At 34.3% G+C, this 23,772-nt stretch overlaps 1 protein-coding gene across 4 annotated transcripts in view; it reads right to left on the reverse strand.

Moving 5' to 3' along the window:
• Window positions 1-23,772, reverse strand: part of NDUFS4 (NADH:ubiquinone oxidoreductase subunit S4) — a 116,048-nt gene that overhangs the window by 53,163 nt on the left and 39,113 nt on the right. For all 4 annotated transcript variants that reach the window (XM_023210554.2, XM_023210551.2, XM_023210552.1 and 1 more), the window contains exon 2: window positions 21,712-21,790. In XM_023210554.2, coding sequence (XP_023066322.1) covers window positions 21,712-21,790 — 79 coding nt within the window. The remainder of the gene's footprint in view (window positions 1-21,711; window positions 21,791-23,772) is intronic.

Here is a 23,772-nt window from a genome sequence, read left to right on the forward strand (position 1 = left end):
TCATTAAATGTGTATGTAAAAGGGAAACAATTACAATAACAAAACAATCAATAGAAATAGGCCCTGAAACGATGTAGATTTATAAATAACTACTATAAATATGTTTAAAGATTTAAACAAAAAAGATGGACAAAATGAGTGAACAGTTCAAAACTTTCTGCAGAAAAATGGAAATTATATTAAAGAACTAAATAGAAATTCTAGTGCTGAAAAATATAATATCTAAAATGATAAATACTATAAGGGATTAATAGAAAACTGGACACCAACAGAAGAAAAGATCATTAAATTTGAAGACAGGACAATAGAAACTAACCAAATTGCACTACATAGTGGAAAAAGACTGGAAATAAAATAAACTGGGCCTCAGTGACTGGCTGGAAAATATTAAGCCATATAATATAAGTGTTATACTTACAGAAGAGGAATTCTGAAGCAGAAATGGTTTTTGAAGAAAAATTTCCAAATTTTCCAAATTTTAAGAATACTAATAAAAAATTCCAAGAATCTTAATGAACCCTAACCAAGACATATGTAAAGAAAACCACACATAAACATAGTATAACGAAATTTCTAAAGTTTAAAGATAAAATAATAATCATAAAAGTACTCTTAAGACACTTTACCTACATGGTAATGATGTTAAAAGAAAACAGGTAACTGTAATCCCAGCACTTTGGGAGCCTGAGGCAGGCAGACTGCATGAGCTCAGGAGTTCAAAACCAGTCTGGGTAACATGGTGAATCCCATTTCTACAAAAAAATAAAGCCAAAACTATCTGGGTATAGTGGTGTATGCCTATAGTCCCAGCTACTCAGGAGGATGAGGTGGGAGGATCTCTTGTGCCCAGCAGTTCAAGACTGCAGTGAGACAAGATTGTGCCACTGCACACAGTGAGACCCTATCTCAAAAAACAAAAACAAACAAACAGAAAAAACACACCAAACAGCAACAACAACAAAAAATCCGAAAAGACTGACAGCTTTTCCTCTAAATGAGAAAACAGACAATGATGCCCACTTTTACTAATTCTATTCAGTGTAGTATTGGAAGTTCTAGCCAGAGCAATTAGACAAGAAAAAGAAATAAAAGCCATCCAAACTTGTAAAGATGTATAACTATCTCTGTTCCCAGATGACTTACGTGAAAAACCCTGAAGATTTCACCAAAAAAACCTGTTAGAGATAATAAACAAATTCACCAAGGTGGCAAATATAAAATCAATATACAAAAATCAGTTATGTTCTATACACTCACAATGAAAAATCTAAAAAGTAAATTACAAAAACAACCCCATTTACAATAGCATAGAAAAGAATTAATACTTAGGAACAAATGTAACTAAGAAAACAAAAGATCTGTACACTGAAAACTACAAAACACTGTTAAAAGAAATTAAAGACATAAAGAAGCGGGAAGGCATCCTGTGTTCATCAACTGGAAACGTCAGTATTGTTAAGATGACAACACTACCCAAATCAATCTACAGATTCAATGCAATCCCTATCAAAAAGTGACATTTTGGGGTAGAAAAAGAAAAATCCATCCTAAAATTCATGTGAAATCTTTGTTTCAAAACAATCTTGAAAATGAAGAACAAAGCTGGAGAACTCACAAATCCCGATTACAAAACTTACTACAAAGCTACAATAACTAATGTGGTACTGACAGAGAATAGACATACGGGCCAATGAAATAAAATAGAGAGCCCAGAAATAAACCCTTGCATACACAGCCAACTGGTTTTTTAAAGTAGTGCCAAGACCATTCGATGTGGAAAGCACCAACAAATGGTGCTGGGAAAACTGGATATCCAATTCTAAAGAATGAAAATGAATCCTTGTCTTACACCATATACAACAGTTAACTCAAAATGGATCAAAGGGCTGGGCACGGTGGCTCACGCCTGTAATCCCAGCACTTTGGGAGGCTGAGGCGGGCGGATCACAAGGTCAGGAATTCAAGAGCAGCCTGATCAATATGGTAAAACCCCGTCTCTACTAAGAAAACAGAAATCAGCCGGGCATGGTGGTACGTGCCTGTAGTCCCAGCTACTCGGGAAGCTGAGGTTGTAGTGAGCAGATATTGAACACTGCACTCCAGCCTGGGCAACAGAGGGAGATTCCATCAAAAAACAAAACAAACAAAACAAAACAAAACAAAAAACAGATCAAAGACCTCAATGGAAGAGCTAAAACTATAAAACTTTGAGAAGGAAACATAGGAGGAAATCTTCTTGACAGTGAATTTGGCAAGGAATTACTGGATATGACAATAAAAGCATATGCAATAAAAAACTACAGATAAAACAGATGTCATCAAAAGTAAAATTTTTTTTTGCATCAAAGGACATCTAGCTGATAGAGGATTAATATCCAGAATATATAGAAAATTCTGAAAACTCAACCAAAAAACAACAATCTAATTCAAAATGAGCAAAGAACCTGAATAGACATTTCTCCAAAGATATATAAATGGCTAATAAACACACAAAAAGATGCTCAACATCACTAATTTATTAAGAACATGCAAATCAAAACCACACTGAGATACTACTTCACACACATTAGGATGGCTATTATAATGAAAATGAAAAATAACACGTGTTGGTGAGGATGTAGAAAAATTGGAAACTTTGTGTATTGTTGTGGGAATGTAAAATGGTGCAGCCAATAGGGAAAACAGCATGTAGTTCCTTAAAATGCTAAACATATAATAACTACATGATCCAACAATTCTACTTTGGGGCATCTTCCTAAAAACTTGAAAGCAGAGATTTGAACAAATATTTGGACATCCATATTAATAGCAGCATTATTTCCAATAGCCCTAGAAACAATCCAAATGTTCCATGATCGATAATCTAAGTGTGATATACACATAAAATGGAATTATTATATATAGCCTTTAAAAGGAATGAAATTCTAACACATGCTATAACACAGAAAGTATAATACAGGTTATGAGGAACAGGGGAGAGCATAAAGGATAGTTACTATTTAATAGGTACAGAGTTTCTATTCGGGATGATGAAAAAGCTCTGGAAATAGATAGTGGTGATGACTGCTCAACACTATGAATGTGGTTAATGCCACTGAATTGTGCTCTTAAAAATGGTAAACTTGGTGTGCAATGTATATTTTACCACAATTTGTTTTAAAAGGAAACTGGAATGACATTTTTTAACTCATTTCAATCTTCAACCTAGAATTCTATATCCAACGAAAAGGTCAGCTATGAACTGAATGTTTGTATTCTCCCAAAATTTGTATAGTGAGGCCCTAATCCTAAATGTGATGGTGTTTAGAAATGGGGCCTTTGAGAGGTAATTAGGGTTAGATGAGATCATGAGAGTACGGCGCCCTTATGAGAAGAGACATGACAAAGCTCACTTGCTTTTTCTCTCTCTCTGTGGCCATGCAGACACATCAAGGAGGTGGCCTTCTACAAGCTAGGAAGAGAGCCCTCAACAGAAACGACCATGCTGGCACCTCAACCTTGGAATTCTAGCCTTCAAAACTGTTAGAAAATAAATTTCTGCTGTTTGAACCACCCAGTCTATGGTATTTTGTTGTGGCACCCTGAGCTAAGACAAGGTCTTTCAAAAGTGGAGTCAAAATAAAGGAATTTCCAGATAAACAAAAGCTGAGAGATTTTTGCCCAACAGAACAGCACTGTAAGACATGTTAAATAAGGCTCTTTAGGCTAAAGGAAAAGGATACCAGATGGAAATTTTATCTATATGAAGTATAATAATTAAGAGTAACAAAAATGAAAATTTTGTGAGTAAATACAAAAGATTTTTCTTCTCACTTCTAAATTTATTTAAAGACAACTCTTTAATGCAAAAATAATAATTTACTATGAGGTTTATAACAAATATGGAAGTAACATGTGTGTCAACATTAACAAAGGACTGGAGTGACAGGTGGAAGTATTGTTTTAAGGTTCTTATGTTACATATAAAGTGATATATTATTAGTTCATGGTAGACTATGAAAAGTTAAGGATGCATATTGTAATCCCTAAAGCAACTGTAAAAAAAAAAAAAAAGAAAAGAAAGAAAAAGGAAATTAGATAGGACGAATAGAAAACAAGCAGCAAGATGGTAAATTTAAACCCAATTATATCAATAAATATTTTGCACATAATTTTTTAAACACAAAATTAAAAGACAGAAATTGTCAAACTAAATAAAAAAGTAAGGTCCACATGTAAGCACGAAGGTCGAACTTTACATATAAACTCACAAATGAGAATAAGATGTACCATACAAAAAAAAGAATAAGAAAACTGAGGCAGTTATATATTATTGGATAAAGAGGGACATCACGTAAGGATAAAGCAACAACTTATCAACAACACACAACAATTTTCAATGTTGATACACCACCCAACAGTGCAGTTTCAAAATAAGTGAAGCAAAAAAGTGATCCCACACACACAGGAAAGATATCACTTACGGACTAAGATGTTAACTCTTCTCTCTCAAGAACTAACAGAAAATGTGGACAAAAATATTGGAAAAGATATACAAAATGTGAGTAACACTATCAGTCAACTTAAAACTTAATTGAAATTTTTGGAATACCAAACTCAAAAACTGAAGAATGCATATTCCTTCAAAATATACATGAAACATTAATCAAGACAGACTATATACTAGGTGACAAAAAAGTCTCAAGAAACTCTGAAAACTGAAATCATATAGTATGTTGCTGACTACAAAATTAAATCTGAAATCAGTAATAATGTAGTTCACCAAATAAATGAAGATAAGTACTGTAGATATTTCAGAGGATGATGTTTACCTTGCATTGTTCTGGAAAGGCTTTATAACAAAACAAAAACATAGACTGAATGTAAGAATAGGGAGAAAGTTTCATAACTTCCTCAGATACATTATTTATGCCACAAACTCTGCTATAATGCATTACAAAATAATAGTAATAGTAACAGTGGTACTAATGTAGTAGCAGCAGCAATAGTTAACGCTTATGTAGCACTACCTGCTATGCATTGGCCTGGTATTTTACAGAGATTTGTGATAGAAATCTCATCAACCAGCAATATCCACCAATTTATAGTACAATGATACATAAATTTACAAGTTGATCCTCAGGATGTACTAAGCCTTGAAGTACTTCTAAATCAATGTTACATCATTAATGTGTTAAGTGTTTTTATTATACTCTAATTCTTAGATATATGGTATTTATCTATTAGGTAGAATTTGCTACATACCCCCTGTGTCAGAGTCTAAAAAGCATCCACAAAACTAGGCCATGTATATTAAAAATAAAGCCGTATCTCTGAAGTTACATTGAGTTAATTGGTAAAATCCTCTTTAAAGTATTCTGTATCAATTATCTCTAGGTACCAAAAAATATTTAAAATGTTGATACTTTTTTGTTTTCTTACATTTTTTGAGATGGGGTCTTGCTATGTTGCCCAGGCTGGTCTTGAATTCCTGGGCTCAGGCAATCCTCCTACTTGCCACTGTGTCTGGCCTAAAATGTCGATACTAAACCCTTCAATTTAGTAATCCCACTTCAAAGAATTGATTCTAAAATAAAGATGTCATCAAAGATTAGACTTAGGTATAAAGATGTTCATTCTAGCATTGTGTATAGTTGCAAAACACTAAACAACCTGCAATACAAAAGCTGCACGATGGCTGAGGTATTATGGTACAGCCATACAATGAGAGATTACACATTCATTTATAATTATGCTTTTGAATAATTTCAAAGAAATATAGTTACATTATAATAAAGTGAAAAAACAGGACAAAAAACTATAAAACAGTTTGTCTTACATATAAATAAATTAGATATTAGTGTGTTTAAATATTCATATAAAAAAGAAGTAAATTCACCAAGACTGCGATTAAGGTGATTTTAACTTTCTTCATTACGCTTTCTTCATTTCCAAATTAATGTTTCCATAACATGTACATATTACTATGCTTTAAAAAACTTTTTTTATTGGTAATAATAATTGATATATTTATGAGGACTACAGGCACCCGCCACCACGCTCATCCTTTTTTTTTTTTTTTTTCCTATATTTTTAGTAGAAACAGGGTTTCACTATGTTGGCCAGGCTGGTCTTGAACTCCTGACCTCGTGATCCACCCGCCTCAGCCTCCCAAAGTGCTGGGATTACAGGTGTGAGCCACTGTGCCCATCCTCTAATGTGATTTTTGGTATGTCTATGCCTTACTATTAAAACCAATTATTATTATTATTATTATTATAGATATCTCATTCGGTTGCCCGAGCTGGAGTACAGTGGCATGATCTTGGCTCACTGCCACCTCCGCCTCCCGGGTTCAAGCAATTTTCATGTCTCAGACGCCTGAGTAGCTGTGACTACAGGCGCGCGACCCCACAATCGGCTAATTTTTTGTGTTTTAGTAGGGACGGGGTTTCACCATTTTGCCCAGGCTGGTCTTGAACTCCTGAGCTCAGGCAATCCGCCCACCTCAGCCTCCCAAAGTGCTAGGATTACAGGTGTGAGCCACTCTGCCCAGCCTAAAAACCAGTAATTTTTTAATCACACAGGGTTTAATGGCCAAATATAATAATAGGAATAAGTACTTTGGAAACTTCCTTGAATGAATACAGTTTCAAATTTCCACCATTAAAAATAAATTATAAATGACTAAAGAAATTTCTCACTGGAAGGACAATTATATAGCAATACATCTATCTACCAATTAAAGAATTACATAGTTGATTGTCAGAAACTGTATAATGAGAGATAATATCATAGATGATATTAGTGCCACAGGCTGTTAGAAAAGGCAAGTTACATGACAAAAATCATTACCAACTACACATGTACATACATATACACACATGACTGACATAGGACCACTGTGAGGCCAACATTGGGCTCCCAGGTACCCTAGAACTCAGTACCTGCACTGCAGATTTGATTCACAAGAATGGTCTCCATAATAATTCAAAACTGATTAAGAATAATAATTATAATTCCAGTTTGCTTCTCTCTCCATGCTAACAACTCCAAGCAGTAAAAAAAGGAAAGAAAAACACTTTTTACTGAATAATGAACAAAAATGTGTTATTTATTTATTTTGGGGACAGGGTCTCGCTCTGCCACCCAGGCCAGAGTGCAGTGGCATGATCACACCTCACTGCAACCTCAACCTCCTGAGTATTAATAGCTCAGCTCCTGCCTCAGTCTCCCGGGAAGTGAGGACCACAGGCACACGCCACTACCCTTGGCTAATTTTTGTTTTTTGGTAGAGATGAGGTTTTCCCATTTGCCTAGGCTGGTCTCAAACTCCTGGGCCCAAGTGATTCTCGCACCTCGGCCTCCCAAAGTGCCGGGGTTACAGTTGTGAGCCACTGCACTCAGCCTCTCCTCTTGTTTAGTGTTGGTATTCCCAATTAACTTTCAAAACAAATATAAAAAGGTATGTTCATTTTATAAGATGAGGACACTCACAGAGGTTAAATAACTTGCTTCAGGTTATACAGCTAAAAGAAGAGATGACTAAAGATCTAAGGCTGTATTTATAATTAGTCCATGATCTTGCCAATATCCCATATATCTCACTAAAGTGAACATTTCAAATAATGTAATAATGTATAACCCATTTCTTTTTCAGTTATTAAATGTCTCTAAAAGTCCTATATATTTACAAAAGAGGAAATATGACAATTTTAAAAAAAGTGCTTAGAGGGTGGGGCCACCTCTTGTCTCTCCCCACTAGTTCTGATATTGCTCCTTAGTAATTTTGGGAAAGTGACAGAAAGAAGAAAAATGATGAAAGGAACAGAAGTATGGAATAAAAAGAATGGAAGGAAGAAGAAAATGGGAAGAAGAAGAGACAGGGGAATGGGGAAAAAAATGACAGCCAAAGAATGACACAGAAAGCCAAAACTGGAGAGAGACAGAAGGGAAGGCAGGAAAAATGAAAAAAAAATGGGAGGGAACAAGGGGGTATCAGGAAAACATGTAGCCAGAAAAGGAGAGAGAGATGACCTACAGTTACATAGCAAAAGACAGAGAGAGAGTCAAAAGACAGAGGGAAAAAGCCATACAAACTGCAAAGAGAGATTTCAAGAAGCAGAGAGAAAGAGGGGGGAGAGGAGAGGCAGAGCAAGAGGAAGTGGAGTCAAAGTTATGAAGACAGACAACTATCACCATCAAACCATGCCACTGGCAAAAGCAAGGTGCAGAACTCAAATGTATTTGAAGCTATCAGCACCAAACTGGTGGACAGCACCTCAGCGAATTTATTCTTATCTTCCTTTACCACTATGACAAGCCTGTAACATTTTTTCCCTTGGTGGAGAAGGGGGCAGGGCAGAGAAAGAAGGGCTATGGAGAATTAGAGAAATAAGTTTATTATTCCTGGTCCCAATATTGCCTTTCTCAAAAAGCAATTTCAAATTCAGAAGATTCCTTAATAGAAAAAAAAAAAAAATCACCAAATTGTTATATCATATATAAAACCTATGCAAAGACAAAAATTAGGTTCCTTCAAATAAAAATGGCAGCAAACTAACCATTTCCTTTGAGCTTCTTTAAAGTTGCCCTTAACCATAATAGCTTAGTAATTTTCTAGCTTTTAGAATTAAATCAGATCAAACCACTTTTGTACTTAGAATTATATAAAGGCTTCTTCTAATTATAATTCAAATAATACTCAGATTTCTTACTATGGGCCTAAAGGGCATTCTTACCCGATCCAGCTCCTGCCCACACCTCTGATCTCATTTTACATCATTCTCTTTTCTTGTTATGCCATATCTTTCCATCTGTTATTTGACTACTACTAGCTACACTTTTGGTCACTAGTTTTTCCCTTTACTGAAAATGCTCTTACCTTAGATTCTCACATAGCTGCTTCTTTCTCATCAATTCAGATCTTAACTCACATAGCACACCATCTCAAAGTGGGTTTCGCTGACTGCCCTACTTAAATGACCCCTATTTCACCCAAACCCCAGCTATTCTCTGTCTCATCACCTAGCTTTGTTTTTTCCATAATATTCATTATCTATGAAAAATACCATAATTATTTATGAATAAAGTTAGCATACGCTTAAGCATGAGAATATAAGCTCTAAGGACATGGATGTTGTGCTTTGTTCATAGCTACATCCCCATATGCTTAAAAAAATTGAATGAAGGAAGGAAAGTATAGTAATATTTTACATTATAAATAAGAGACAAGCAAAAAATCTCTTGAATGATCTTCACAGATTGTCCTAGATGAAAACTACTAGACCGAGAGGAGTTTTAATCTCAGAACAACCTAGGCACAGGCTATAGCAGTCATATTTGAATGTTTAAGATATTATAATGCATACTAAATCAGAAATCTGGTTTTAATTCTTTGGATGTCAAATCTTAAACTACCCAATTAGGTTTAAAAATTATCTTTAATCGATACATCTTAACACAGTATATACTCAGTAGTCACTGGAATAGATGTACATCAGTACACTAATCAGATCCTCAGTTCTTTAAGTTAGCATTCTCAGTCCAACATTTTGGTATATTTCTGTATCCTGTATGTTGTTTAGAGAAAGCCAAGTTTATTTTTCATGTCTATTTTATTGGAAGCATTAATATTTTAAAAACCCTCATCAACTAACATGCAATATGCTGAAAGCCTTTAGAAGTAAAGTATTAAACATGAAACAACAACTGAACAAAAAGCCTATTCACATGTTTCTAGAAAAGTATGCCTTATAAAGAAGCAGCTTTGTGGAGACATAGTATATATACTGCATACAGTAAAACTTCCATATCACTGCCCTATTTTTCAAACTTCCCCATCTTGTAAAACATGAATATCTCACATACTTGCAGGTGGTATTTTGAAGAACAGAATAGAAGCAGAGACTAGGTCATATAAAATTAGAAAGCCTGAACACAGAAATAGAATCAAAGTTTTCTAGTTTCAAATTTTAAAGTCTACATTCTCCTTTCTTTTGCTCTAATTCTATTCTGAGATACATGATATAAAAAGAAAACATAATTGCCACCAAAAGATGCTACTTCTGTTTCTCTACCTCCTCTCACCCTACCTTCATTGAGAACTTACTACAAAATCATAGATATAAGGCTTTAACAAGTTTAAGTATTTGGATTAATTCTTGGGTTATAAAATTATCTGGCAAGCTGGCTAATTTAAAAGCTATAACTTTAAAAACAAAGTACTATTTACTACCAAAAAGACCAAAACAAAACAAAAAAAACCCAAAACCAAATTCAAATACAGTGTAAAATAAAGCATCAGGTATCTATCTGCATACACTAACATAAATTTGATGGTTTCTTTACAATTACATTCAGTTAAATGAAAAGTATTAGATAAGCAATTTTCAAGGAGATAATATACAGTTTATGTACTTCAAATTCACTAATGAGTAACAGACTAACAATATAATTTCCGATATAAATGAGTACTCTCTAGAATATGACAAAAAACCTAAACTTAAAATCCAAACAAATAAAATATTATCAGTTCTATTTTCTTGAGAGCCAAAGTTTCCTATATAATAACATGCAAGAATTTTAAATTCTTGAAAGCAAGTGCCAAGTACTATACACAATTTCCATACACAGCAGGTAGTAAAGCAAGAAAAGAACTGACACAGTTACTCTCCTTAAAAGAGACATACAATGGAGAACTGTTACACAGCACTAGTATACTACAGGTCTATGCATTAAAGATGTTGTGGCTATTAACAGTTTAAACCTTTACTGTATTTTGCTAATTGGTACATAGAACTTTAAACCTTTTGAAACACAAAACATTTCAGTCAGTTCAATTCTCCAGTATTGTTCAAGTATTCCAAGTAGGAACAAAGAGGAAAATAAATCTGCTTTAATTGCTGAAGAATCACAGATAATAGAGATGGCTGAATACTGTAGGGGAAAGATCTTTTATTCCTTAAACAATTTAAATATAGAACGATCGTTCTCTAAGTTTTAATGGTTCCTGTCTGTATATAAAAGCTGTAATACTTAACATTAATTTTCTTTGTGATATTTAGTAAATCTAAGATTATATAGCTTGATACTACATAAAAACATTTCAATAAGCATATATTTTAAACAACAAAGTTCTGCAGAATTTTACTTATCTAAAGAATTTAGAAATAATTACATTTGAAAAATAGTAACTGACTTGATTTACTGATCATCATAGTTAAATATAACAGGTTTTAAAATTGTATCAAGGAAAGTAGAAAACATTCATTTTAAATGATTAACTATTTTGAAAAATTTTCAACTATTTAAGAGATGTTTTATTTATAAACATAAAAACAAACTTTTAATATTAATTCATGTTTATAGATATATGTCATGAGATTAAAAATATGAAATACAATGTAATAATCTTCCAAACATGTAAAGCAATCACTTTTTTTATGATTATTTACTGATTAACTTACACAAAAAGTACAAAAAAAACATAACTTTCCTTCTAGCTTCAAGAAGTCTTAACGTTTTTTCATTACTTGAGTCTGGTGTTTTTCAAAATCAATCTCTCCTACACACACATGACAGTACTAAAAAAGGAACAATTAAGGAATGACCATTTCACTATGAAATCTACACTTCCAAAATCACTAGTCATTACTTCTTCCTTAGAATTTTAAGCAACAGTATTGCTGCAATCTTAAAGGCTATTCATCCTTTTCTTTTTTTTTTTGCAATAGCTTGTGAGTAGTGTAAAAACCGACACAGGGAAACACATTGTAAAAAAAACAAAAAACAACAAAAAAAAAAACTATATTTGCTTTTAAAACAAAATTTATTGCAACAAACATTTATCTTTAGTCATGATTCTTCTCTTTTTATATTAGAAGTTTCATCTAAGTAAAAGAATAAAAATAAGCATTTTGTAGGATGAAACACTTGAAGAAACACTATACATATTTAAAGTCCTAAAGAAAAAAACCCACACGCTAAACTGCCACCATGGTAGGTTCTCAAAGGCTGCTATTCTTTGATGTAAAATGAAATACTACTTAGTGAATAAAACATAAAAAACTCCTGTCTACCCTTCAAAGAGACATATCCTTTGACCCAGAGCTCCAGACTAAAGCCTTGAAATTTTTGCACAAGAATGCTGCGTGAGTAAAGTCCAGACAAAACAGACACTTGAGATGCTAGAAAGCTGTATAACCCCAATTGCAGACACTACTCCTTCCAATAATCTAGCAGAGATAGCACTGCCATACACCAAAAGAAAGTAATCTCACCAAAAGAAAACTGACCCCTTAGAAGGGGAAAAAAAAGTAAATAGTCAAAGCAAAAGTAAGCCTTTAACTTAGGGTTATCTTTTTGTGTAGGTCACCTCTTAATTATCAATTTTTAATTCAAGTTAGCAGACTTACATAAGTTTTCATCTAAGACTTTTAATATGTCAGGAAGAAAAAACAACATAAATAAATACTTGTACAGCAAATGTAGTTGTTTTATTTTCGAAGGCTTGCAAAAACCATTCAATTTTACAAACTTCTTAGAATAAGTTAAAGTAATAAAAAAATTTTAACTATTACAAATTGACAAAAAAAAAATTGTATTAAATAACCTGCTGCTGCTTACAGACATTCTAAAACAGCAATATTAAAACCTCATCGGCTGAGCATGCTACCAGTCCTGCGTGCTAATTAATCAAACAGCAATTTATTTATCACAAGCCTCAGCAAGTACCAAAGTTTAAGTGCTGTTTAATTGCTATGTGGAAGAAATTTTCAAGTAGCGAAATACAACCAATTGGCAACATTCAGAATACTGACAACATTTGTTTTACATACACACCTGATTTTTAAATAAAGATATTAGAGTGTTAAAAATGTCCAAAGTATTAGGATTTTACATTAATAGCATTGTGTTATAATTTCTCAAGAAAGTTTTGAAATAATAGATGTCCTTCCCCACTCCACATACCTCCGAAAGATTTAAGTTTTACAGATTGCTAAATAAAGCTTCCTTTTTCACATACATTTAAATTGAGGATGCATATCTAACTATACTACCTCTGTAAAAGTTAAAACAGGTGGTGCTTAATAGTTTTTAAACAAAATAACTCAGTATATAAATGAAAACAATGTAAAGTGTCAATACAACACTGAAGCATAGTGCCTGGCACATGTAAGTATTTATTGAATAAATAAAGAAGAATGAAGGAAAGATAGCAGCCAACATGATTTACATAAAGACAATATATTACTGTCTAAACTATTAAAGCTTATTTTGTGTCATTTTTAATAAGAAATTGAAACTACTCCTATATTTTTGGAGGGTATTTTTCTATTTTCTTAATAATATTTTAACTGCACTAAACAGTTATATAAGGCAATTGTCACAAACAAGGAATCAGGGGGTGTAAAAAATGGGCTAAAAAATGATTAGAAAGCAAATTTAAGGTATACCTATGTAGGACTAATTTATATTTTGGTTGTTTTTTAGGGGAGTACCTACTTAAAATCTTTAAAGAGCATTGCAAATTTAACTTCTCTCTTTTCTATAGCTGAAGTGAATATAAAAAAGACAACATGTTCACTGGACTTGGGTATTCATCAAATGTCCTGAAAGGAGACTGAGGTGGAGGGAGGCATAAAGAAAAAAAAGTTACCCTCATAATAAAGCACAAAGGCAAAGACATTCTTCACCTAACCTCCATGGCACAGCTCCTCCTGCAACAAAAACCAAGGGCCAAGCAAACAACCATTTATAAGATCTCCTTAAGTATCATATATTAGGAAATAATGGTACAGCCCACAAAAAGTTTTTTTTTTTTTTTTTTTTTAAAGCATTGTGCTTCTAAACATAAGCTTACAGGATTATTTTCAGATGCTGTTGTCTACTCTTTTGATATTTACATTCTTGTTAGTTTCAAGAGTAAAAAGATTAGTTAGCAGTTTATACATAACAAACTAAAATTGACTAATTAGAAACACAGAAAGTACTCTGATACCATATTCTTTATTAACAATAATCCAGGATTTGCCACAATTTTATTATCTGAAGATTTGTACTCAACAATGTTAACGTTGTATATAGTTCCAAAATGAAAGAACGGATTCTTGCACTAGAAAATGCTAGGCAGACTTTTCCTTTCTACATTTTATGCCTAAAAGAAAGATAGGATACATGTTGTTGATATATAATTGATGTTCAGAAAAAAAAAACACACACAATTTTTTTTCTTCGTATTTATATTAGCACTGATATCCACAAAGTACTATGAAAATTCTTGTAATTTATTATATACTGTATAGAAAATTCTAAAATGTAACAGTAAAAAAATAAAATAAACTTTATTGGGTAAGATGTCCTTTGAGTGACTCTGTGAATATGATAAAAATGATGATCATATACTAAAGATGGATGAAAAGAAACACAACTTGATAACAGCACACATAAGAAAGAACCTGAGGTTTTAGCTCTCCATGAAATCCACATAAGAAGTATGACAACCTAAATTTAAAGTTGCCTTACTAGAACTGCTATGATTAAAAGGAATAAAGGCAATAATCCCCACCACAACCTGCACCACATCTTAGTATGAAAAATTCTGGCAAAAACATTTTAAAAGAGATTCAGTCAAACTGAATGGCAATCAAGATGATTAACTGACTGGAACTCATATGAAATAAATCAAAGACCTGACGATGTTTAACCCTGAAAAGAGAAGACTTAGGAGAATGATTCGTAAGCTTTTTGATGTTGAGATTCCTTTATACTGTTAAAAACTACTGGGACTCCAAGGTTTTGTTCATAAAAGATATACGCATACCTCACTTTATGAACTTTGCTTTACTGTGCTTCACATATTAATGGTGCTTCGTTGGTTTGTTTTTTTTTTTTTTGTTTGTTTGTTTGTTTCAAATTTAAGGACTCTGGCAACCCTCTGTTGAGAAGTCTACTGGTGTGTGCTCACTTCAAGTCTTTGTGTCACATTCTGACAATTCTCCCAATATTTCAAATTTTTGCATTATTATATCTGTTATGGTGCTCTGTGATCAGTGATCTTTGATGTTACTATTGTAACTGTTTTGGGGTGCCACAAACTGCGTCCATATTAGATAGCAAACTAAATTAATAAAAGTTGTGTGTGTCCACCACTGACAAGCCATATCCTCATACCTCATCCTTTCCTTGAGTCTCTCTATTCACTGAGACAATAATACTGAAATTAGGCCAGTTAATAACCCAACAATAAGAGTTCAAGTGAAAGGAAGAGTCTCCTGTCTCTCACTTTAAGTAAAAATTTAGAAATGATTAAGCTAGGTGAAGAAGGCATGTCAAAAACCTAGACAGACCAAAAGCCAGGCCTCTTGCACCAAACAGCCAAGCTGCGAATGTAAAGGAAAAGTTATTGAGGACAGTTACAAATGCTGTTCCAGTGAACACACGAATGATAAGAAAGCTAGACAGCCTTATTGCTAACTGGAGAAAGTTTCAGTGGTCTGGATAGAAGATCAAACCAGCTACAACATCCCCTTAATTCAAAGTCTAATACAGAGCAAGGCCCTAAGTCTCTTCAATTCTATGAAGGCTGAGAGGGGAGGAAAGCAGAGGTTGGCTCAGGAGGTTTAAGGAAAGAAGCCATCTACATAAAAGCGCAAGGTGAAGCAGCAAGTGCTGACGGAGAAGCCACAGCAAGTGATCCAGAAGATCTAGGTAAGATAACCGACGAAGGTGGCTATACTAAACAACAGATTTTCAATGTACAGCCTTGTATCAGAAAAAGATGCCAGTTAAGACTTTCATAGCAAGAAAGAAGTTAATGTCTGGCTTCAAAGCCTCAGAGGACAGGCTGACTCTTAGAGGCCAATGCAATTCCAGTGCTCACTGACCATTCTGAAAACCCTAGGGCCCTTAAGAATCATGCTAAATCTCTTCTGCCTCTGCTCTGTAAATGAGTAGCAAAGTCTGATAGCAATATAGCTGTTTACAGCATGGTTTACTAAATATTTTATGCCCAGTGTTGATACCTACTGCTCAGAAAAAAGATTATTTTCAAAATATTACTGCTCACTGACCATGTACCTGGTCACCCAAGATGGAGATGTACAAGGATGTCATTTTCATGCTTGTTAACACAACATTCACTCTGCAGCCTGTGGACCAAGGAGCAATTTTGACTTTTAAGTCTTATTATTTAGGAAACACATTTCATAAGGCTATTGCTGACATAGAGAGTGATTCCTCTGATGGATCTGAACAAAGTAAATTGAAAACCTTCTGGAAAGGATTCACCATTCAAGATGCCACTAAGAACATTTGTGATTCATAGGAGATGAAAACAGCAACACTAGCATGCGTTTGAAAGAAATTGAGTCCAAAACCTTAAACTGGGAGAACCTTTCCCTCTCTTTCCTCTTCCTCCTTCACTTCCCACTTATTGTCACCTTGTAATATTCACAGAGCACTTGGATTATCGATCTGAACAGAGAAATGCTTACAGATAATCATTAACCCACATGCCAATAACTTATACTTAAAGATGGGATAGAGTTGTAAAGTGCTTTTATAATACAATAGAATTGTTAAAGGCAAGGGTTGACTCTTTGTTTTATTTTGACATGGTATGTCCTGAAATAAATATTGATTTGATATGGAAAAACAAAAACAAAAAAAGAAAGCAGTTGAATCCAACCCTCATGAATGACTTTGAAGGGTCTGAGACTTCAGTGGAGGAAGTCACTGCAGATGTGGTAGGTGGAGCTTAAAGAAATGATTAAGTTGCTACAATCTCATGATTAAACTGGAACAAATGAGAAGCTGCTTCTCATGCATGAGTTAAGTCGTATCTTGAGATAGAATCTACTCCTCATAAAGACTGTGAACGGTGTTGAAATGACAACAAAGGATTGATTATTCCATAAACTTAGCTGATAAAGCAGCAGTGGGGTTTAAGAGGCTTGACTCCAATGTTGAAAGAAGTTTTACTGTAAAATGATATCAAACAGTGTCACACGCTACAGAGAAATTTTTCATGAAGGGAAGAGTCACTCAGTGTGTCAGAGTTCATTGTTGTCTTATTTTAAGAAATCACCACAGCCACCCCAACCTTCAACAACCAACAACCTGATCAGAGTCAGTAGCCATCAACATGGACGCAAGACCTTCCACCAGTCAAACGATTACAATTCCCTAAAGGCTCAGCTGATCGTTAGCATTTTTGAGCAATAAAATGTTCTAAAATTAAGGTATGTACACTATTTTTTAGACATAATGCTATTGCACACTTAGCAGACCTCAGTGTGATAGAAACGCAACTTTTATATGCACTGGGAAGCCAAAACAAAATTTCACGACTCACTTTAATGTGGTATTTGCTTAACTGTGGTGGTCTGGAACCAAACAAGCAATATCTTCAAAGTATGCCTGTATATCCATAGATATCTATCACATAATAAATTAAAATGAAGAAGAAAGATAAATTTAATTTAAAATAAGCCAGTTATGTAATAATATAAAGATTTTAATTTTAAAAACCCCATTTTCAAAAACTAAAAAGTGAGAAGAGTGGCACTCATTTGCATTTTGGCACTCGTTTGAAAATTTAATATCTAGCTTAATGGAGGACAGTTGAATTCTAACATCTGTTCTTGCATTCAAACCATTTTGGTGGATTGTTTCTATTGCAATATATGAAGGAAACTCATTATCATACATATGTTGTTAGAAAAAGGAGCAAAATTTTGATAGCCTTAATATTTTCATACTTGATTACCTTAAAAATCCATTGTTCTATTTTGTACTTTAAAGGAAATGTTTACCCATATGCATGATTATATATCAGGCACTGGCTATATGAAAAATACTGGTTCACAGAGGTATACAGATAGTCCAAACGTTAATATATTGTGTTACACAGTATCAAAAATCACATCCATTACCAATCCCGCTAGAATAGTCCTTTTTTTCTTTTTTTATATAATTTCAATTTTTAATTTTAGATTCAAGAGGTACATGTGCATGTTTGTTACCTGGGTGTATTTTGTGATGCTGAGATTTATGGCAGCTAAATCCCATCAACCAAGTACTGAGCATAGTACACAATGTTAGAATTTGTATACAACTTAATTCTGCCATTGATGTGATTGAGCTTGACATCTTTCTAGTATTTAAAGACTGTTCCGGGAGGGAGAGATGAGCGCAAGGGTTCAAATACTAACACTGCATTTGAAATGTATCATGGGCAACACTTCCTTGAAGTGACAGGTTCATTTTCAAGAAAATGTCTGCCATGTACCAAAAATAATAACCAATTGATTTCAGCTGGAAAACCATAGTGACATTCTGGCCTGATCTATTGTTTTTTATTAAAAAAACGAAAAAGTATGGTTGTATTTGTACTGAACGTATACCTCCACTTTTCTTGTCATTATTCTCTAAACAGTACAGTATAACAGTTACATTGTATTAGGCATTATAAGTTTTCTAGAGATGATTTAAAGTATATGGGAGAATATGCATAGTTTATATGCAAATACTATGCCATTTGATATGAGACTTGATATAGTTTGCATATTTGTCCCTGACCAACTCTCATGTTGAAATGTAATCCTCAATGTTGAAAGTGGGGACGGATGGGAGGTGATTAGGTTATGGAAGCAGATCTCTCATGCATAGCTTAGTGCTGTCTTAGTGATAGTGAGTTCTTACGGGATCTAGTTATTTAAAACTGTATGGTAGCCGGGCACAGTGACTCATGCCTGTAATCCCAACACTTTGGGAAGCTGAGGCAGGTGGATTACCTGAGGTCAGGAGTTGGAGACCAGCCTGGTCACCAGGGTGAAACCATCTCTACTAAAAATACAAAAATTAGCCAGGCATGGTGGCGGGCGCCTGTAATCCTAGCTACTGGTAAGGCTGAGGCACAAGAATCACTTGAACCTGGAGGCGGAGGTGGCAGTGAGCCGACTTCGCGCTGCTGCACTCCAGCCTGGGTGACAGAGTGAGACTTTGTTTCAAAAAAAAAAAAGGAGGAAAAAAAAGTGTATGGCACCACCCCGTCCCTTGCACATGCTTTTGCCATGTGATGTGCCTGCTCCCGCTTCACCTTCCACCATGAGTAAAAGCTCCCTAAGGCCTCAGAAGCCAAGTAATGTTGGTGCCATACTTGTACAGCCTGCAGGATCACGAGCCAATTAAACTTCTTTTCTTTATAAATTACCCAGTCTCAGGTATTTCTTTCTTTCTTTTATTTTTTATTTTTTTATTTTTTTGAGACAGAGTCTCGCTCTGTCGCCTAGACTGGAGTACAGTGGTGCCATTTTGGCTCACTGCAAGCTCCGCCTCCCGGGTTCACGCCATTCTCCTGCCTCAGCCTCTCAAGTAGCTGAGACTACAGGCGCCCACCACCATGTATGGCTTATTTTTTTTTATTTTTAGTAGAGATGGGGTTTCACCATGTTAGGAAGGATGGTCTTGATCTCCTGACCTCGTGATCTGCCCGCCTTGGCCTCCCAAAGTGCTGGGATTACACGCATGAGCCACCGTGCCCGGCCTCAGGTATTTCTTTATAACAATATGAGAACAGTCTAACACAGGACTTATGCATCCATGGATTTTAGTACTTGAGGGGAGTCCTAGAACCAATCCCCTTGCAAGTACTGAGGGACAATTATTACTTCAAGAAAGATACAACAAAGCTAGGGAAAATCTATATAGGGCAAGAAAATTCAACAGTATGCAACCAAATGACATAATTAAAAATACCAAACCAATCCAGTCTGTCTACCTCTCTGATACGCTTCATAGCACTCTGTTTAGGGCAATGTATTACTGGCTGACTCACTCATTCTTCAAACTAGAAGAAGAGAACTTAGAAGAGTTATTAGTGAACTCTAAAATTTGAAAACTATAGAAAAGGCAACCTCCTGAGAGTTAAAAAAGATGTTCATAGGAAAAATTAAAATAATAGTGCTCTCATTAATGAATACACAGGATGTGAAAATCATCCTCACCTCATACACACATAACTGCCTCATTTCTTTTGTTTTGTTTTGTTTTTCAGACGGAGTTTCCCTTGTCGCCCAGGCTGGAGTGCAATGGCGCAATCTCGGCTCACTGCAACCTCTGCCTCCCAGGTTTAAGCAATTCTCCTGCCTCCGCCTCCTACGGAGCTGAGATTACAGGCACTCGCCACCACGCCCAGCTAATTGTTTGTATTTTTAGTAGAGACGGGGTATCACCATGTTTGTCAGGCTGGTCACGAACTCCTGACCTGGTGATCCGCCCACCTCAGTCTCCCAAAGTGCTGGGATTACAGGCATGAGCCACCATGCCCGGCCCCTCATTTCTTTTATACTTGACTAAGCAACTGGTGTTTGATTAACATTTAAAGAATAGGTAGATGGTGACTGGATGAAGACCTCAGGGTTAGTAAAAAACATCCAGGTAGAGTGAATAGGAACTCCAAATGCCTTGAAGCAGGAAAAAGAATAGCAAGTTGCAGGCTTGATGTGGCTAGACCACAGAATATAAAACACAGTGGTATAAGATAAACCTAGAGAGGAAGGCAGGAGTTAAATCATGCAAAATGTCAAAGGCCATGTTAGGATTTTAATGTTTACTCTAAAGGCAATGGAAAGCACCAAAGGACGCAAAGAGGGTGACAATACCAGCATTTCAAAGACGATTTTGGCCATCCTAAGGAAAATTAATCAGATTAGGATTAAAGAGTCTAGAGAGATCAGGTAAGAGACCACTGTAGAAATCTAGGTGAAAGATGATGTAACCTAGATCAGGATGATGACAATGTCAATAGGTAGACCTAACAGATAATTTTAAAATGAAACCAGTCAGCATAAGATGTGAATTTTCCAAACTGTCTCTATTTACTTATACATTTATTTGTCTGTATCTTTAATGGTAGAAACAGAAATTTAAGTGTGACCTATTACTTAGATTATGCTTACAGGCTCAAAGTTGAGTGATAAAATACTGTACAATAATAAAGGGGGTAGCTAAGAAACACACCTATATATCTGATAATGATAAACCAGATATAAAATGAAAAGCATATATATACAATTACTCAATTCTATCAGAAGTTTTGGAAACATTACAAAATGTATGCTATTGAAGCAAAAATATTAAGTTGCATGTAAAGTAAAAGACCACACTCTAAAAAATTTTATAAGTGATGGCTGCCAAAATTCTGTTTGTTACTGATTTACAAAAGATTATTACTCATTTGTTGTTAGTCTTGCTAGTTGTAATCTCTCATACATACGAAGAAATAAAATGTGTGTGTGTGTATGCATATACACATATATACATACAGTGACAATAAATGTTGTATGCTTCCAGGAAAACCTAATATACTTAGTTTTAGATAGTACTAGCAAGTATCTCACAACTTAAATAGGAGTGTAACAGAGAAAATAAAAAGCAAAACATTCATTACAAAAAGTAGTGAATGTTCTGCTAGTTATAAACACCACAGAAATGAAAGCCTTTCATAATTTTAATGTATTAATATTTGCATATGATTTTATTTTTGTGTATAATGCTTAATATAAATTATCTTTTGATGACAAATATTTCTTCTTAAAATTTAAGTATAATCTAGAAATTCAAATTCAAACCACTTTCCTGAAAACTTGGAACACCATACTGAATATCTATAGTACAAAAATAACCCTGAAGGCAGAACCATAGCAGTGTGTAGTAGAAAATCCTTACCAATTTTTCATCAACTGTTATGAGTTGTGTGTCTTGAGTCTGGTCCTGTGCCAATCTCCATGTGGAAGTGCTCAATGACCTGCAGTGCAAGACTTTAAGTTAAAAAAGGATCCAGGCAATGAGAGAAGAGACAGACAAATCTTACATAAACAAGCTACTTTAACAATATCTGTCTTATTTAAAAAAAAAAAAAAAAAAAAAGGAAAGGAAAGAAAGAGAAGAGGGCACAAAAGTCCTTTTTCTCTGCAATTAGTTCTGTCTGCTGAGTTTTTGGCAGAGTCACTTGACAGTTCACAACAGGCTGCGCTTTATGTCAGTCTTCAGGCTCTCTGTCACAGAAAGGCCACCAATGACAACTACTGTACTGCTGTCTATGAGTGTACAGTGGCTGATTTGTCACGACCAGCCAGAAACATGCAAAGCTATATCAATTGTTCTGGAACACTGATTCTTAAATGGATGGCATCAGAAATGAAAAGAAAAAAATCCCAATCATAATAAAAAGTTTCTTCACTCTAATTTCACACCAAAAGTACTTTACATGGGAATGATTTGTATAATTATTTTAACTAATGTTATTAGTTTAGTCCTGTAGCCCATTCACAAAATGGGAGAAATAAAATTGGTTAAAACGAAAATATTAAGTTAGAAGTAAAATGGACAGAGAATCTAGCCCCTTTATATTAACATTTTCCTACTGTCATTCCAATTACTTAACATTAACAGACGTTTCATGTACACATTGTTGTTTATACTACTGAATGTCATACCTATCCCTGACTGTGCTGTGGCATTTTAGCATCTTAAAGAGTTTTCCAAACTGTTAGGCTATCTGATATAGATTTCTCTTGCAAAAAAGTAAGTATATACAACTATGGCTCAAATTTCCACCCCAAATATATGGATTTGGTACTTTCTTTTTTTTTTAACACAATATATTCACTATCATAGTTTTAATGTAACATAATAACCAATAACTGACAAAAATAATTGACACAAATAGTTGAACTTTTTGTGCTATAAGTTCAACTTTTGATAATGTGTACACATAGAAAACCTTCTTAGTTATAATTTAAAGATAACATAATACAAGAAGCTTTATGAATCTACTTTAAACTATGTGTCAATTATTTCCCAAATTTAAGGTATTATGTAATTCTTTATCATTGTAAATGCCCCACTCAGAAATACACCTAAACAAAATGTACTAACATGGAAATAACTTTAGATGATTTACACAAAGTTAAAATATATGTCCTGGTTGTTGTATTAAAGTATAATTAAGCACCTCTTAATATCTATTTTATTTTGGAAATCATTAAGGTCAATAACATGGCAATAAAAAATTTAAATACTTTAAAATCCACATATTACAAGAAAAACATTGGGTAATGATAAGAGAACTCATGAGAACCTGCAATATCAGAAAATGTCATCACAGTTTCTAAATACAGTAAGGAGTTCCCCCTCATCCTTGTAGGATACATTTTAAGACACCCAGTGGATGCCTAAAACTGTTGATAGAACTGAACCCTACATACACTGTTTCTTTAATACATACACACCTATGATAAAGTTTAATTTACAAATCAGGCAATAAGAAATTAACAATAATAATAAAACAGATCAATTAAGTAAAATAAAGGTTACTTGAAAACAAGCACTGCAATACTGAGACAGTCAATCTTATCACCAAGATGGCTACTAAGTTTCGACTAACACAGGCAGATATCCTATACAACCTGGATAAACTAGATGAAGGGACGATTCACATCCTGGGTGAGACAGAGTTGGACGGCATGAGATTTCATCACACCACTCAGAATGGAGCAAACATTAAATTCATGAATTGTTTGTTTTGGGAATTTTCCACTGCATATTTTTGGACCACAGTTGACCGTGGGTAACTAAAACCATAAAAAGCTACACTATATTTTCTCAAATGAAGACACTTGTTAGATCAAAACAGTACAAATTATTAGGTAGATTAAAACTCTACACCCATTTTGTGCAATTTTTTACTGCAAAGGGGATTTAACTTACAACAATTATGTCATAATT

The sequence above is a fragment of the Piliocolobus tephrosceles genome, chromosome 4 (assembly GCF_002776525.5).
Source record: "Piliocolobus tephrosceles isolate RC106 chromosome 4, ASM277652v3, whole genome shotgun sequence".
NCBI classification, from domain to species: domain Eukaryota; kingdom Metazoa; phylum Chordata; class Mammalia; order Primates; family Cercopithecidae; genus Piliocolobus; species Piliocolobus tephrosceles.